The sequence below is a fragment of the Camellia sinensis genome, chromosome 10, assembly GCF_055761805.1.
Source record: "Camellia sinensis isolate YWXY chromosome 10, ASM5576180v1, whole genome shotgun sequence".
NCBI classification, from domain to species: Eukaryota; Viridiplantae; Streptophyta; class Magnoliopsida; order Ericales; family Theaceae; genus Camellia; species Camellia sinensis.
Genome location: NC_138970.1, coordinates 61902953 through 61922218, shown reverse-complemented (window position 1 = coordinate 61922218; position 19266 = coordinate 61902953). Strand labels below are relative to the sequence as shown.

At 35.3% G+C, this 19266-nt stretch overlaps 1 protein-coding gene across 1 annotated transcript; it reads left to right on the top strand.

The window, feature by feature from the left end:
* Positions 1 to 4724: 4724 nt before the first annotated feature.
* LOC145801636 (uncharacterized) lies at positions 4725 to 5820 on the top strand. Its single transcript, XM_082893379.1, has 2 exons — positions 4725 to 5142; positions 5243 to 5820. Exons 1-2 carry the CDS (start codon positions 4727 to 4729, stop codon positions 5682 to 5684), a joined length of 858 nt encoding a protein of 285 aa, XP_082749505.1. The 5' UTR covers positions 4725 to 4726; the 3' UTR covers positions 5685 to 5820.
* Positions 5821 to 19266: the final 13446 nt, after the last annotated feature.

Sequence of the window (19266 nt, the reverse complement as noted above, 5' to 3'; positions counted from 1 at the left end):
TTGTTAATGTCATATTACGAAATTCATGTAATTGAGAATTGTTGAATTGGAATTATGAAATGTCTATATTTTGAAATTTGAAATCAGAAATTGGAATTTTCAAATTATGCTTGTGAATCAAAATGTCTACATTTGTTGAATCAAATTATGGTTCAGAAATTGTTAATGTCTAATTTCTACAAAATATAATTATTAAACAAAAAAAATATTTAATTTTGAATGTATCATGTATTAAAAAAATATTTAATTTTCTCTCCATGAAAAGATCATGTTCTCTCAAATAAAATATCATGTTCTCTGAAATATTTAATTTTGACTCTATTTGATTAAAAAGAAATATTTTTATTGGTTTCTCAAAATATTTAATTTTGACTCTATTTTATTGAAAAGAAATATTTTTATTGGTTTCTCAAAATATTTAATTTTGACTCTATTTTATTAAAAAGAAATATTTTTATTGGTTTATCAAAATATTTAATTTTGACTCTATTTTATTGAAAAGAAATATTTTTATTGGTTTATCAAAATATTTAATTTTGACTCTATTTTATTGAAAATAAATATTTTTATTGGTTTCTCAAAATATTTAAATTTGACTCTATTTGATTTAAAAAAAAAAAAATTTTGGTTTAATTTCGTTTGGTTTATTTCACTATATTTGGGGTCAGGCAGCCAAAATATGATTAAAACATTTAATGAGCTGAATTTGTAATACATATAATAGTATTCTAGTACAAATTAAAATTTTCTGAGAAAACTGAAGAAAATTTGAAAAAGTTTTTGAAATGGGTATTGAACGAACTGACTTATCGCCTTTTTCACTTTGTGATTGTCCACTACCATTGAAAAGGAAAATCTAAACATTATGTTTTAATAATGTTTATTCATGTTTGTATAATATATGCATGAAAAGAGTAATAAATTTAGAGTAGTTACAATATATGCATGAAAAGAGTAATAAATTATTTTAATTAATAGTCCATAGCAATTTCGTACGTAAGAAGGGAAAAAAAAAATTGGCACTTTGATGGGTAAGCATGTGTTTTGTAATACCAAATAATTGGTACGGATGGCCCGATAGATTCACATGGATAACTATCCAAAATGTAGTCCATACATTTAACCACCAACTTCAATTTAATTATTTCTAATTTTTGGCCATTATAAATTATCTCTGTAATTATTTTTTTGTTTTTGTATGTGTAAGAAAAAAAAGGAATAAATAAATTTAATTTTTTTCTTACTTTTCAGAACGATCCAAAATGATCCAAAATCAGGTTTTCTTACTTTTCAGAACGATCCAAAATGATCCAAAATGATCCAACATGGAAACACTTCAAATAATTTTTCAGTTTCTAGCATCAAAGGATTCAATCACATCATCACTTCTTGTTCTCTCCATTTGCTATAGGTAAATAGAGCACTAATAAACATAGGCAAATAGCTCGTTTATAGTTTTGACAATGCTCAATTTCATTTCATGTCTAATTGTTTAAGACATGTCGTATAATTTCACATACACTAACACATCCTAATTCTTTCTAGGACATCTTGTAGCTTATATGGACTCATGTGTACGGTATAACTCGTGCTCTGATACCACTCTATGACGACCCAAACCCGCTACTATAGGTATGACCGGCCAGTAATCCTAAGATTACCGAAGGCCAGTTAAATAGATTTACAAAATTAGGGGTTGGCGGAAGCAAATATCAGAATTATTCTGTCCATAGAGGTGTGCAGACATATATGCATGAAAAAAGTAATAAATTATTTTAATTAATAGTCCATAGCAATTTCGTACGTAAGAAGGGAAAAAAAAAAATTGGCACTTTGATGGGTAAGCATGTGTTTTGTAATACCAAATAATTGGTACGGATGGCCCGATAGATTCACATGGATAACTATCCAAAATGTAGTCCATACATTTAACCACCAACTTCAATTTAATTATCTCTAATTTTTGGCCATTATAAATTATCTCTGTAATTATTTTTTTGTTTTTGTATGTGTAAGAAAAAAAAGGAGTAAATAAATTTAATTTTTTTCTTACTTTTCAGAACAATCCAAAATGATCCAAAATCAGTTTGTTGTTTTAATTTTATAAGAAAGCCTCTATGCCCTCTACAAAATGGACGAGGGTTACTAGTTCACATAGGAAATAACTTTGTCATTAAGGTCCGTAATGGCACAAGTTGGAGCAAATCAAATTAACTTATATTTTCCATAAATCTGAACAATTACATCACCAGGTTAAAAAAATCTTTCTCAATGTTTGCACCCTGTATTTTATATTGTCCAAATCAATCGCGTCACCCTCTACTAAATATCTCTCAACCTATTTTATTTTTCGCCACTAATTCGAAAGAATTAAGACAACAAGTATACTTCTTCTTATGTGTTTTTTAGATTAAGACAATAGAGCAATGACAACAAAGAACATTCACGTTGAAAAGATAAGAGTCTTCACATAGGAAGTAAATGAGACACAATCTATAACTCCACGTATAGATGAAATCTCAGCTGTTCTGTTATACGAATAAAAATAAGTGAAAAAAATGAGAAAATAAACACTAATAATCAAGTTGAGACACAAATATATAGTTGACAAAATACAAATTGAATTAATGTTTCACCTCTACAGTTCCTTCAACCCTGGAAAATATAAATTGATAAAAAATTAGAGGGTTGCTTTTATTTGTGGCTTCTGCAAATTTTAATGTTTATTTTACAAGTACAATTCGATATATGTATATTGTTGATATTTTAATATTTATTGTTTCATTGAAGCAAGTATATGGCAACTGTTCCAATTATCTTTTACTGGGGGGGAAACATAATTCGGGATCCCGATGAAGGTGTGTCATATGATGCTGAGCCGAAAGGGATATATATGGTGCAACTTGGCACCACACTTGGCAATTTGGAGGAGATGTTTATGTCCAAGGTCGCAAGTTACGGGGAAACAGTCCGATTGATCTTCAAATGTAGATATCCTTATCGCCAGTGGCAAGTAACCAGCAAATACAAAATATTACCGATAAATGACGATGAGGCGTTGAACACCGTTTTAAGTATCGGTGGAAATTTCGAACCACCAAATTGTTTGGAAGTGTACATTCAGAAAGAGGTTGTACAGAATCTTCCGAATATAACACAGATGGATTCGCATCCGTTCACTACATTGCTGACACATGGGGTTGACACGACAGCATTTCAGTCTCCTATGTATGAATCAAATGAATGTTATGCAGCTGGCTACACACAACAGACATTTCATGGCCATGGTGGAGAATCAAGTTCACATGGTGGATACGAGACTGAATTTCACAATAACACCCAAGATGTGCCCACCTATAGCTATCATACGACTCCAGTTGAAGTTGCTGGTAATATGGCTGAAACGATTAATTTTGTGCAGTTTGCTGACAGTGACATGTACGGTCCTGATGTCGCCTTAGACAATGATGAGAATGAAATGTGTGATGAAGAAAATTTATTGGGCGGATCAGATGATGATGATGATGATGAAGAAGATGATGTCGACGCTCCCGTTAATATTCAGAATGCCCCCATTCCACCTAGACCTGAAATCCCTTTCTTTGAAAACATTCACATGGGTGGTGATTTTGACATTAGTAACCGCGATGTCGTTCCCCGTAACCGAATCTGGAATGCTGAAAATCCAGAGTTGGACAAAGGGATGGTTTTCGTTGATAAGAAGCAACTCGTACATGCTGTGAAATTGTACCATGCAACAAATAATCGAGAGTACAAAGTTGTAACCTCCAAGCGAGACGTTTGGGTGTGTGCTTGCAAGCACGACTGTAGATGGTGGTTGCGTGCATCTCTTAGTAAGAGACATGGGCTTTTTGAAATAAAGCAGTATAGGGGTCCTCACCATTGTTTATACCCACGAACGAATAGGGACCACACAAATATTAGCTCCAGTTACATTGTTTCTCATCTTTTGGGACAAGTTGCGGTGAGTATACAAAATAAATGTTTACATTTATATACACATTGTTTATTTAAAGTGTTCACACCAAAATTGTGTCTTTAAAGTTTTCACACCAAAATAATCTGACTCATAGGTATTGTTGTATGCAGAACGAACCTGATATGTTCATTAAGAATGTCATCGAAGACATAAAAAAGTCCATGAACTATACTATACATTACAAGAAGGCGTGGCATGCAAGGGCAAAGGCAATTAGAATGGTATTCGGAGATTGGGATGAATCATATATGATGTTGCCTATATTTATGTATGCATTACAAACATCTAATCCTGGCACCATCGTGCAATGGAAGCATAGATATACCGAAAATACAACCATTATGCTCGTCTTCCACTTTGTGTTTTTGGTCTTTCAAACCCGTCATCGATGGATTCAGACATTGTAGGCCTGTTATAACCATAGATGGTACATTCTTATACAGGAAATACACTGGTGTATTGCTTGTAGCAACGATTGTCACCGCCAATGGCAAAGTACTACCGCTTGCATTTGCTGTTGTCGACAAGGAGAGTTTGGAGTCTTGGTCGTTCTTCATTTCAAATATCAAGGAACATATTGTCATGGACCGACAGGGAGTGACTTTGATATCCGATCAAGCTGAGAGTATTTTAGCTGCTGTGAGGCGGCATTGGTTGAATCCCTCGCTCCAATTTGTTGGATATCATCGGCACTGTCTTCGACATGTTTGTAGTAACTTTAACACTATGTTCAGAAATAAGGAGCTGAAACAACTTCTATGGAAAGCAGGAAGTGCTCATCAACGACGAAAGTGTAATGGTTACTTACAACAAATACAGGCTATTGACCAAGAAGCCATCACTTGGGTTTACAAGATGAATCCTGAGGAGTGGGCCCTTTCGTATGACGGTGGACATCGCTGGGGGGTATTGACTAGCAATGATGCAGAGTGCTTCAATAGCGTCTTGAAAGGTACAAGGAACTTACCTATCTCAACTATGGTTGAATTTACATTTCGGCAGCTTGTAAAATATTTTGACGAGATGGGAGCCCAAGCTGAACTAGATGTACGAAATGAGTTCCAATACCCTAGACAGATGCAAAAAACTATTGAGGATGGCATCGCAAGGGCAAATACTTTCAAGTTGATATCATATGACAGGTTAGTTTGTAATATAAATTAAATTATTGTTATTATGTTGTCAATTTAACTACACCTAAAAACATGAACTTCATTAGTTTCTATTACAATTTTTTTATAGGCCACGCCGCGTGTTTGAGGTGCAAACATCTTTTCGCCATGGACGAGGTCGCAATACACAAATTGTGCGGATGAATCAACCCACGTGCAGTTGTGGGAAATATGAGATACGACACTATCCATGTTCTCATATGCTCGCTGTAATGTCTGAATGCGGTGACAATCCATTCGAGTACGTTGATCTAGTATATAGGCTTCCTGTATACATGAGGGTTTGGGAAACTAAATTCAATCCAATACCGCATCAAGATTATTGGGCTGATCCGCAGTGGACTTTAATGCCTAATGTACTGCGTCTGCGACAAGTGAAACGGGGTCGTGCATCTATGTCTCGTATTCCGAATGAGATGGACATATCAGATAGGCGTTTGACCGCTCGTTGCAGTGAGTGCCAGCAGACAGGTCATGACAGGCGAACATGTCCGGCGCGACTTGGTCGATGAAGACTATGTAATACTTACATATTGTAATAGATCTTTTTGTAATTCTTTATTTGTAATAGATCATTTTCTTTTCTTTTGTAATTCATTATTTGTAAACGGGGTCATACATTTAATAGAACATTTTTTATTTGTAATAGATCATTTCTGTTGTTTAATTCTTTATATATTGTAATTGTTTTATTTGCTTGACAAAATTTACAACTATCATAGTTTTTATTCTCTACTTCATTCAAAATGTTTATTACAGAATTTTATTTAAAATCACATAGTTCTTCTTTCATTTTAAGATTTTAATATTTCGACTGATTCAAGCATTTTGTACATTTAGAATTTATGAATTATATGTACGTAATTTACAATTTTTTTACTTTATTGCAAAACAAAAATTACAAAATCAATAATGAAGTTGTCGAATATGCCATAAATGTAACGAATTTTGTCAAATATGTCAAAATCAATAATGAGGTTATGTCAAATATGCCAAAATCAATAATGAAGTTTTGAAAAAAAAATGATCATTCCATTTTGTTTGTAAATATTGACATACAAAAACTATCCACATGTTATTGGTCATTATTAAGCTTATGTAACTGAGATCGTAAAATGACTTTGTAAAAGATTTTTATATTAGTCCGAAGCATAGATAACGATAGGTTATGTTGAATTGCTTATCATATTTAATGGCACATAATATGCAAAATTTTGATTTTAGTTAATTGCTTCCATGTTAATGGCACACAAATTTATACTTTTAAAATAATCAACCACATTTATTTTCCAAGTCGTCATGTACATAATAATTTGAGCTTAATTGATATAGTTAAATTACATGCTCACCAATACAGTTTTTCAAAATGTATTTGTTTTTCAACTGTACAGGCTTCATGGCACATCTACCTGATGAGGTCCCCCTTTTGAGTCATCCACATCGGGCTGACAGTATATGGGAGGACCCGGTATGCAATAACGTTTGTTGGACTTTACGCGTACAATGAAAATACACTGCATTTTGTTTTTCATTTCCTTGATAATGCTATAATTTAAAATACTCATTCTGTTATGCAGGACTAGTCACGCACCGTGGTGGCATGCCGACAGGGAGATTCCGGCCTGTGGGATCGTCCATTGGACCATAGAGTCTTGCAGTGTCTACTACGCGCGGGATTCTATGGTGTATATCGTATAGGCCATATCAGACTGGACCACCCACTCATTACTGCTCTCGTCGAGAGATGGCGCACAGAGACTCATACATTTCATTTCCCGACCGGTGAGGCCACCGTCACATTGCAGGACGTATCTGTCCTATACGGTCTACGGATTGATGGGAGAGCAGTTACTGGACTTGACCCATCATTGACGATGGAGCAGTGGATAGCGCTATGTGCTGAGCTATTGGGAGTAGCACCTACACCTGTAGACTTACAGGCAGGTAGAGTGAGGGTGAGGTGGCTGTCGGAGCATTTTCAAGGCGATTTTCTAGATGATGCTGCAGATGAGTTAGTACAGCAGCATGCGCGAGCATATATTCTGTGGCTTATTGGGGGGGTACTTCTCCCTGATAAGTCACAGAACCTGCTCAAGCTGATGTATTTGCCACTATTGAGAGACATTGACGTCATCGGCCAGTACAGCTGGGGCGCCGCGGCTTTGGCATGCTTGTATAGGATGTTATGTCGAGCCACTCAGGTGGGTGTGACTCAGATCGGAGGACCCCTTGTCTTGCTACAGGTTAGTAAGAATTTTATTACATGTCAATTCATATTGTATGGCATATTTCAGTATTGTAATTGCGTTCAAACTATTGCAGATTTGGGCGTGGGAGAGATTGATTCGCATTGCCTCGTCTAGGCGGCAACTAATTGGTCCTGGTGAGCTTCCCATCGGGCAGGGAGACATGCAGATGCCGGCCGGACCTCGAGGTAGCCGGTGGAGGGTTGACATGAGCCACGAGGTCGTATCGACCCACGTAGTGGTTGTGTATAGAGACCAGCTTGACCGGATGATAGACGGCGAGGTATCAAATTTAAAGACCTAAATTTTAATTATCATATGGACAGTATATGTTTATGAGCGATTTTTAATAGACTTGTCGTTATTGTAGTTTATCTGGCAGCCTTATGCTGATGTCCTCCACACGCTCCCAGACTACTGCCGCCTAGGTGAGGATATATGGATGGCGAGAGTACCACTCATTTGTTTTGACGTGGTTGAGTGGCATCTCCCTGATCGTGTCCTCCGACAGTTTGGTCGGGTCCAGGCTGTGCCGGATCGGTGTGACACCGAGTGGCGGTTGCATGCGACGGATAGACGTGGTCGAGCCAGCACTGACTGGAGTCAGCATCATATGCGATACATACAGTTGTGGGATGCCCGTCGCGACACTATTGTACAGGCTGACTGGAGCGATGGGGTCCTCCCCTCTCCCGACCCTTACATGTTGTGGTATCGGCGACATACACACCTACTTGTCGGTAATCCGAGCCACTTGTCCGAGGCCGGATATCAGGGAGTTGGGCCTTCTCTCGAGTCATTGGTGAGTAGCGTACTATATCTCCGATAATTGTTAATATCATAATTGATTATTTTCAGTCAACTATAACCTAATATATCTGATTTTTTTTACAGGTGGTTCGAGCTGGGAGGTCATATCACTTGGCTGAGGACGCCATTTTCAGACGTGATGGACAGCTTGGTCTGCAGGCCCTTGTAGAGATTAGAGAGTTATTGTACGAGGGGATCCAGCATGCCCATCGGGTAGATCGTCTGCATTTTGGGGACTACGGTGTACACACTGCAGCAGCTGCTCCAGACACATCAGTCCCGTCCACGTCAGTGCCTTCCAGTTCAGCGCCAGCCACAGCAGGTCCTTCGACTTCAGTCACCCCACCACATGATACCCCATACATTTCTCCATATTCCCCACACGTACATCTTACCCAGCATGCTGACCCTGACCCTGATTGGTCACCGCCCCGCTTCATGCATGATGTTATTACCCCACCCACCCAGTTACATCCTACTTTTCTGGGGAGTACTTCGACCGCGCCCCGGTTCATGCATGATGTTGCTACCCCACCCACCCAGTTACCACCTGCTTTTATGGGGACTACTTCGACCGCGCCCAGGAGTACACATGATGCAGTTCTCACTGACATCTCACACATTGATGATGAGGGCCATATTGAGCCCCCCCAGAGCGCGAGGGAGAGGTTATGGTCGTGGGGGACGTCGCGGCCGAGGTCGGGGTGCGGGCAGAGGCAGAGGTCGGGGTCCAGCTGCAGATCGTGATACAGTTGCACCAGACGAGGGAGTGGGAGTTTCACAGCTCACAGCAGTATCTGATCTACAGGCACAGGCAGGATCAGGGGCATCAGATGCAGGAGAGGGGGGGTCACACTCACACTCACAGGCTCCACAGGCAGTCAGTGGAGGGCCGCATGCAGGGGAGAGAGTGCCAGATATTCAGAGAGTCTACCGTAGGAGACCGAGGAGGGAGATCCACAGTCGGGGTTGTGGGACTGGGGGCAGGTTAGGGCATTAGCGGTTGCGATATGGACTATATAGGTTTTTTTTTCTTCTTTTTTTTGGTTGTATGTGTCAAACTTGTACAGCTGATGTAAGTGTCATATTTATTTATTCGCAATTATAATTTCACAATTTTTTATTCTTATTTATATTGATGAATCACACAAATCTGTTTCACATCTCTACCCCTCTCTCATTATCCGTAATTTAGGAGAACATAAATTACAAATGCGTTTGGTTTGAACAAAACGTGTAAAGAAGCTATAAAAATATGTTTGTTCAAGCCTAAAAATAATTGAAATATCTCGCTTCATTGATAAGTCATGGATAAGCATTACAAATTGCATGCATTACAGAAATGCCCTGGGCGTTCATCTAAACAATTTCATTCATTATCATCATCATCTGACATCTCAATATCAGATTCATACATAACATCCATGCTCCAGGCGTAGTACTGGTGTGCATCATCCATTAACCCATCTTCGGCACGCTCATTTGTGGTCTTCATTAGTCCGGACCTCTGCAAACGTTGGGTCATGCGATTAACCTCGTCGCGGATACGATGCAATGCCCTTTGCAACAACTGTGGAGTGTCAGTTGGCATACGCATGGCTAACCGGCGAGGAAATTTAAGATTAACTTCACGACATAGCTCAACGAGAACGTTTGCTCGAGTTTTGCGAAATTCCCACTCAGCTCTCATGGTATTGACGGTGGCACGTGAGTAACGCAAATTTGGATTTAATGGGTATTGAAATTCATCTCCATCTGCAACCCAATAGTGACCCATTGCTGAATATAGATCAACCACCGTATATGTCATGATGATATCGGTAGAAATGGCTGTAAAACTTTTGTTGTTGTATGCTACGATATTTATACCATATATACACATGGTAGCTGTATGTATGCAATTTCCTGTTCGATCACATGCATGCCACTGACCTTATCCAGTGCATATGGCTGTCAGGACTCGACTTTGTGCAGTCATGAACGAATCAACGGCCTGTAGCATCGGCTATTGTGCCGCAGATGCAGTGATGCCTGTGACTTTGTGCATAATTGCAATGGGCACAGTACGTAGGAGGTATGTGACTTTGTGCAGCGATGTAGGGATGCATCTGACTTTGTGCAGTGATACAGTGATGCGTGTGACTTTGTGCATCACTGCATCACTGCATGTGACTTTGTGCAGTGATGCAATGCTGCATGTCACTTTATTCAGTGATGCAGTAATGCATGTGACTTTCTTACTTTGCCATGCTTGTATACGTTGTGACTTTTTTCTTGACATTACGTGATGCATGTGACTTCTGCAGTGCAACTTACATGCTTTGTTTTTTCCGCACATTTCAGAATTCATCTAAGTCACATTATTACGACTGTGAAAAGAAGCAGAAAATGCTATTATGTTGGTAAAAAAATATGATGGACGATTGTGTAATGACAATAAAAATCGGATGACTGTGAAGTTCATTAACTGAAAATAAGATAAAATATAGGCACCAAAGTTCCAATCGTGTTTACCTAGCAGGTGACCATTTTATTATGTTGGTGAGAAAAACAATGATAGTTTATGAACAATATTACTTTAATACAAAGAAAATTTCATTTTTCGATTTCATTTATAATTTCTCGAAAACACTTATACGTACTGAAATCGTCAATTCCAAGTGAGTACTTATTATATTACAAAAGTAAGCATGACAAAATAGTTTCATGTGCCGATGTGACAACTCACTGCATTTTGTTTTATTTGACAACGCACTGCTCGAATATGAAGGGATAGCATTGTGATTCTATGGCCTACAATTATTATTTTATCTTACAACCACGTCCGTGACTACATCACAGGTACACAAAGTCACGGGTAATCAAAATTACATGAAATGAATAACATCAAATAATATCACGTGTATCACTTATTCCATAGTGCCCTAGCACCACTATCATGTCTATAAATACCCCAGTATGATATTTGTTGAAGGCATAACAATAGTAATAGATATACAATTACTATTATTATTATTTTTTTTAATTTTATTAACAGTGTCTTCAAGAGGTGCAGGAAGTTCACGCCGGCAAAGAAATCCGAAAGTGTGGCTGCTACCTCCATTTATGTATGACTACAAGAGCGAAAAGTACTCAAGTCCGAAGGATTATTATGCTGGTATCCGAGCAGAATGGGCGTTCAGGGTAACGGAGCAAGAAGGATTGTATAATGATCTACGTAACTTTGGGGCACCGGTACCTCATCGTCGTTCATTGACCATGGCTAGACGAAATGTGAGTGACTATGAAAAAGTAGTTGGCAGAATTAAGAAGGAGAACAACAGGATGTTGATGCGGAGATGTCGACATTTCATGCTTCAGCTAGCCACTGAAATGGCAGAAGCAAGCAACAGAGATTTGACAATGGTTGAGCGAAATAATGTCTTCAACAATGAAAAATATCTCTTTGACTACTACATGTCAGATGACGAATAAGAAATCAAACACCGTTATCTTTCATATGTTCGTTCCTGGAGTGTAAGACAACGTTGTTGTTGGTGTAACGTACGGATGTATTTCAAGTATTTTTGTTATGAACCTGAAGTTTATGAAATACCTTCATTTATAAGTACACATTTATGAGTTCATGACTTTCTTTATTGAATTGCAATTTGTTAATGAATGTTCTGGATTAATTAATGGATTAATGTATGTTCAATTATGTGAATACTTAAAACACATAAAATAGATCAGGCAACTCGGAGAAAAGGTTCCCTTAACTGGGGCTGCTGAAATAGGGATGAAATTACAACGAATTTCAATCTCCATCAGGAAAGAAGAAAGAGTCACCTTCCAATTCTTGAAAGTCCAGTAAAAATTATGACTCCGGTAATGAATGAGGGGTTGACAAAAAACTAAACTCGGTGAATCGAACTACCGCCTTCAACAACACATAAAACATAACAGGTAGGTCGGTGAATAGCTTCCCAAATGACAAGAACAATTCAAATAGTCATACTTTTCAATGAAATACAAATAGCGGGCCGTAAGCTTCATAAGCTTCATTTTTTCACACATTGAGTAGTCAAATCGTGGAGAGACTTGTCAGTACATGTAGATAGATTGTGAAGTCATGTGACCTGGTGCACAGTCTTCGGTTTTATTGATTTGTTTATTACAGTGACAACTCATCTCTTATTTACATATGTGGGATTCTCAACTCAGAAAGTCACATGGCAACAGTGAATTCACTGATTTACCTTACTGTCAGCCTGCCTTTATTTTGTCTGTATATGCAGATGGATTGTGAAGTCATGTGACTTGGTGCAGAGGCTTTGGTTTTCTCGATTTTTTGCTCGATTTGTTTTATTACAACTCATCTGTTATTGATATATGTGGGATTCTCAACTCAGAAAGTCACATGGCAACAGTGAATTCACTGATTTACCTTAACAACAGCATGCCTTTATTTTGTCCTTATATGCAGATGGATGGTCAAGTCATGTGAATTGGTGTACAGGCTTTGGTTTCCTCGATTTGTTGCTCGATTTTTTTTATTACAGTGACAACTCATCTGTTATTGATATATGTGGGATTCTCAACTTAGAAAGTCACATGGCAACAGTGAATTCACTGAATTACCTTACAGTCACCATGCCCTTATTTTGTTCGTATATGCAGATGGATTGTGAAGTCATGTGACTTGGTGCACATGCTTTGGTTTTCTCCATTTTTTGCTCGACTTTTTTGTTACAGTGACAACTCATCTCGTATTGATATATGTGGGATTCTCAATTTAGAAAGTCACATGGCAACAGTGAATCTACTGATTTACCTTACAGTCAGCATGCATTTACCTTACAGTCAGCATGCATATATGTGGGATTCTCATTTATCCGTTCATAATCAACTATATAAACGAGTAAAGGTGAAGACACAACCTTACAACTCAAGGTGAAGACACAACCTTACAACTCATTTCGCCCTACGAAATTATTATTCATTTGTTTTAAAAAATTAGCATGGCTACATGGTTCATAGGAGGGAGTGGGGGTCGCAGAGGTGGTAGGAACTTGCAAAGGGGTGAAAGTTCACGACGAGGAGGGGGAAGGGGAAGTGGCGATGCTGAAGATGAAACACCATTTCCTTTCTTGGATGCCTCTTGTGCTTATCATGATAGGTTTGGGAAGCGACATTTTGTCATGCCCAAGTACTATCGAGATCCATGTGGTTTGGTGGAGGATCCATCAGAAAATCAAACAGGATATGGTTATGCAAAGGCTAGACTTCTTAAGTGGCCCGCACTATTTATAGAGCGAGTGCAAAACGAAAGATTATGTCGGGAAAGAGGACTGAAGGTGCCAAAAGCACGTTCTGTTGAGATCCAAAAGGAAGATCCTGATAATGTTGATCGACTATGTCAAACACTAGAATGTGAGATTTCTCAAATGGGTCGTAGATTGGCCCGTGATATGCAGCTACTCATACTTAAGAAGGATGCCCAGAAGAACAAAACAGAACCAAATGTTGCGGCTATCAAGGCTATCATGGAGGATCCTGAACTTGTCTCTGACGCTGAGCTTTCGGATTGTTCAGACTCTGAGCCACCTGCCGATTTAAGCGCGAATTAGGTGTTAATGTCTACACTTCGGCAATATAACAACTTGCATTAATATGTAATGTCTGTGTTAGAGTAAGTATAACTGTTATGTTATGTTATGTTTATGTTTAAGTTTATGTTTATGTATTGTGTCTGTCAAATGTTACGGCTATTAATATGCAATATTAGGTCATGAATTAGGTGTTTCTCTATCTAACTGTTATGTTTATGTATTGTGTGTTCAGTTAAGAGTGTCCAGGATGTATGTAATGTGTGTTCAGTTCATGGTGTCCATAATGTATTTTTGTGGGAGAATTATGTCTGTACTACCTACGTAACTGAAAACTATTACATTTGCAACTTCAGTTATGTTGTTTTCATACCCCGTATGAGTATTTTGTAAAGTACTGACTTCGTATATTATGTATTAAGTATTATTACAAAAATGTTGAGAAAATTTATTTTAGGAGCTCTCGCTGTGGCCTTTGTCTTCTTGGCCTACTCTGCGGTGGTCTTCGCGTCTCACCCTTCGTCGTTGCTCGTCGAGTTGCACAATGTGTGGGTGTGCTTCGAACTGTACAGCATGCATATCACATTCTAACCCATAACAAAGACGATACAAAAAAATAAATTTTATAAATGAAAACGGGTACAAAACGGTTTTACTAAACTGGTTTACTAAACTGATTTTCTGAATTACATTCTCACCTTCTAACCCAAAAGAAAAGAATAAATATATATTTATGTTTAAATGAAAACGGCTTTCGTAAAGCCAAAATAATTTCTAAATAACACCTTCCAACGCAAAACAAAAACAAAAGAAAAAAAAAATTTACATGAAAACGACTTTAGTAAAGCGAAAAAAAAAATAATTAATTACACAAAACAATAAGCAAAAAAAATATTTACATGAAAACAACTTTAGTGAAGACGAAAAAAAATTTTTAATTACATTTTCTAAATCAAAACAAAGACAAAAGAAAAAATGAAAAATGTAACATGACAACGGCTTTAGTAAAGCCAAATAAATGAACATGATTGGCTTAATAATATCTACATGAATATGATTTTGAAATTATATATATGAAAAATAGTATGTAAAATTAATATATGAAAAGAGGTTTTTTTTCATATTATGTAAAATTTATGAATTACACATTCTAAACAAAAACAAAAGAAAAAAAAAAACATATTTTAACATGATAATTGCTTTAGTAAAGCCAAGTACTAAAATATACAGTGTAAATATGTTTTTTAAAATATGTTTTATGTTTTTTTCTTTTGTTTTATCTTGAAAATAGCGTTTTATTCCAACAAAGTTTATGTTAAAAATGCTGGGCGGAAAAAAAATTTCTGTTAAAATCGCTATTAGAAATAGCGTTTTTTTGGCAACAAAATTTGAACTGAAATCGCTATTATAAATAGCGTTTTTTCTGCAAAATTTTTTTTGTTAAAATCGCTATTATAAATAGCGTTTTTTTGGCAAAAATTTTTTTGTTAAAATCGCTATTAGCAATAGCGTTTTTTTGGCAACAAAATTTTGTGTGAAAAGCGCTGTTAAGAACAGCGTTTTTATTGGGAAAAAAAGTAACGCTATAAGCGCTATTCGTAACAGCGACTTATTAATCAAAGTCGCTATTTGTAATAGCGATTTTTCTGTTCATCTACTTTTGCGCTCCTAACAGTAAAAGCGCGAATAGTAATGGCGCTTTAGCTTAGTTTTGGAATTCCGTCAGAAGTTGGCCTAGTTTTGGAAATGCAATGTAAAAAAGGCTTATATTGGGAAAAGACCCATGAATTCTTGCTTCCTCTGGTTTTGGTTTGATTTATAGAAAAAAAAATGCTTTGAGCTGAAGTCTTGTAGCTCAAAAATCAGCTCTGATCAGTTGGTAGTAAGTGTTATTAATTGCGTTGTGATTATTTATTTTTTTTCTTTTCATGTCATTTGTGTTCTATTACATCATCAAAATTAGTATTATAAGGGCATCTCTAACGATTCACCTAATGTTTTATTAAATTTGAATAAAAAAATAGTCATTTTTTCAATTTGATACTGAATGCTCCAACGGTTTACCTTTATCAAATCTCCTTCAGGACAACCAGATGGTCGACTGGCAGGTCGACCGATTGGTCGACCGGTTAGGTGAATTTTTTTTTTTTTTATTACCTTTTTGAACTGTTTGAACCTACAACCGTGGGTCAACCGATGAAGGCAAATTTTTTTTTTTAAAACCTTTTTGAACTATTTGAACCTATCTTCACAGGCCAATTTTTCATGCACTGGTCGACCGGTTGGTCAACCGGGTGGTCGACCAAGGGGTCGACCAGGTGGTCATCCAGGTGGTCGACCACCATGTGTAAAATTCTGAACCTTTTCTGCTCCAATGGTCACACACAATGATTTGCTGAAATCAGCTCATTTTGATATCAATTTCGTGCAACCGTTGGAGCACCAAACAGTAACTTTTCATCAAAATTTAAATTTGATGTCAAGTTTGATGAACCGTTGGAGATGGTTTAAATCATTGTTATTTATAGAATTGGTTTTCTAAGATTTTTTTGTTAGATTATAAATTAATTTGATAAAAATAAAGAAAAATTAATCTATAAATCTTATCTCGAGGAATAATGATCTGATTAGTTTTAAGAGTTTTTTAATAAATCAATTAGTACTATTAATTTTAAAAAGATAAATTTAATACATTATTTGAAAATTAGATTTACGATTATAATTTTATTTCTATTATGTTTTATTTTATTTTATTTTATTTTATTTTATTTTATTTTATTTTATTTTATTTTTTGGTGCTAGAAAGGTAAGATACCTAATTTATGAGAATCAAATTTGAGATGAATTTTTATATGAGATTCTTTTTTATTTAGAATGACTTGAAATGAAAGATTTTTCAAACATTTCAAAAGAATACAAAAATAACTTGAAATAAGAGATTCTTCAAACATTTAAAAGGATGCGAGATTCTTCAAATATTTCAAAAATGTACAAAAACTCCTTAATAAGGTTTGAACAAATGTATAATTTCAATATGTAATACTCCAATATAACACTTTCAGAAAACTTCTTAGTATACATTTTTTAAATGTAATACTCTAATGTAACACTCCAAAAAAACTCATTGGTGTAACACTCTAATGTAACACACACAAAAAAAAAATTAATATATATTTTTTAAATGTAATACTCCAATATAACATTCTAAAAAAAAGATATGAGATTCTTCAAACTATTCGAAAAGGGTGTGAGATTTTTCAAACCATTCCAAAAGAAGTACAAAAATTTCTTAATAAGCTTTGGATAAATGTATAATTTCAAACTAAGAGTATTATGTTTAAAAAAAAATACACTAATTAGTTTTTTTAGTATTTTTATGTGTGTTATATTGGAGTGTTACATTTGAGATTACATTGATGAGAGTGTTATGTTTGGGAAAAGTACATTAAGGAGTGTTTTTAGTGTGTTACATTGGAGTATTATATTTGAGAAAAGTTTGGAGCGTTACATTGTTATGTTTTAAAAAAGTACACTAAAGAATTTTTAGTGTGCTACGTTATTGGAGTGTTATATTGAAGTGTTACATGCTTATTCGTAATTTGAGATTTGTTCTAGAATGAAAGAAAATCCAAAACCTCTATAGTGCCTATTGCCCAAATGTGTAATTTCACATTTAAATAAACTCATTTTTATCCTTCAAAAATTAAACCGAAATGTGTAAGTGACTATCTTTTGTGTAATTTTCAATTCAATGAGACCCCTGGGTTCATGAGAAAAAAAAAAAGAAGAAGAGAGAACTAAATAATTTTCAAGATCATATTTTGAGATTTATTGATGCTTCACTCAAAAATAAACATTATTTTTTAAAAAAATTTAAAGATTATTTCTACCTTAAGAAATATAATATCATATGAAATTTATGAATGTTTTTAAATTTTAAATTTTTATAAAAATATTTCAAAAAATTTTATATTTCAGAAAAACATATTTCGAAAATTAAACTAGACAATATCACATACACATACACACGCATATATATATATGTAATAAAAGTAGTGTTTTTCTTTTTCTTTTTCTTTTGTGACACATTTTTTAAAGGCTTATTTTTTACATTGTAAAGACTTATATATATATATATATATATACATATAAAAGTGATATCAGAATGTCTTTTCTATTTTCTACACAAACTCAATTTTAATTATAATAACCAATTTTGTATGGATTATATTTGAGGAATACTTATTTTATATATATATAAAATTGTAATTTAATTATTATGATATTTGGGAAAAAAAATTAGCTCCACATACAAATAAATCTATATAATAAAGCAAGACTATTTTTGAAAATGTGCCAAAATGTCTAAGAGATACATTTTGTATCAATGGCAGAGATTAATTCCCAAATTTTTCTCAATGTCAATATTTCTTTAATTCTCACCCACCCACATTCTTTTCCTCCTTTTTTGTTCACTCATGCATTCTCTCTCTCCTGCACACTTTCCTCCCTCTTTCCTTTTTTATTAATTTTTTTATTTTTCTTCTTTTTTTTTTTTATTTTCATCCATATTTTTTTATTTTCTCATTTCCCCCCCTTATTTTATTTACACCATGCCTTCAGCTACACGCATACAATATTAAATAAAAAAGACAGAATGTGCATAATTATGTACATCACATGGATCAAAGTAATTTTTTTTTTTGTATTTTTTAATTTTTGTCTATCTTATTGGTATCTTAGTATTAATTTATATTTAATTTTTTATTTAACGTGAAATTATTTATATTTAATTTAAATTTTATATACATAAATACAATATCTATAAATAATTCAAAAAGAATATTAAAGAAAAAATCAAAGTGGTGGCTAAGACGCAGAAGAGGCGACTAGAGTGGGAAGTTGTTGCCGTTATTGGGTCATGAAAGCGGGACGACGTTAGAGATGAGTCGCCGATGTTGTAAATGGTGAGGAAAAGTGTGTCAGAGTTGATAGTGACTCGTTTGGTACAATGGGGGTGAGAGTAGGATTGGGGTTAGCGTTAGGATTTGGATATGTTTTTCCGGGGGTTAGAGATGATAGAAATAAAATTAAAATTTTGTATTGGATTAAAATTGTAATAAAAAAAACAAAAGAAATTGGAGTCTAAAAGGAAAAAATAAGGTGCTAATAGTAGCACCCTTTGTAAATTAGTTATTTAAATTTTACTTACCTATCAACCCATTAAACAATAGATCAAATTGAGTTTGTAAGTGGGTGAATAAATTCTAAGTCATTGAATAAAAATACCAAAGTGGCACACATTTGAAACCCGAACTAGACATCCAGTTCAGTTCCTAATAGCAAATTCATGATTTATGGGGGAATAGTAAAGAATTTAATCCCTTGATAGAGACTTGCATAGCTTTGGCCACCATGCAATTCTATCTCTCCTTTAGAGAGAGAGAGAG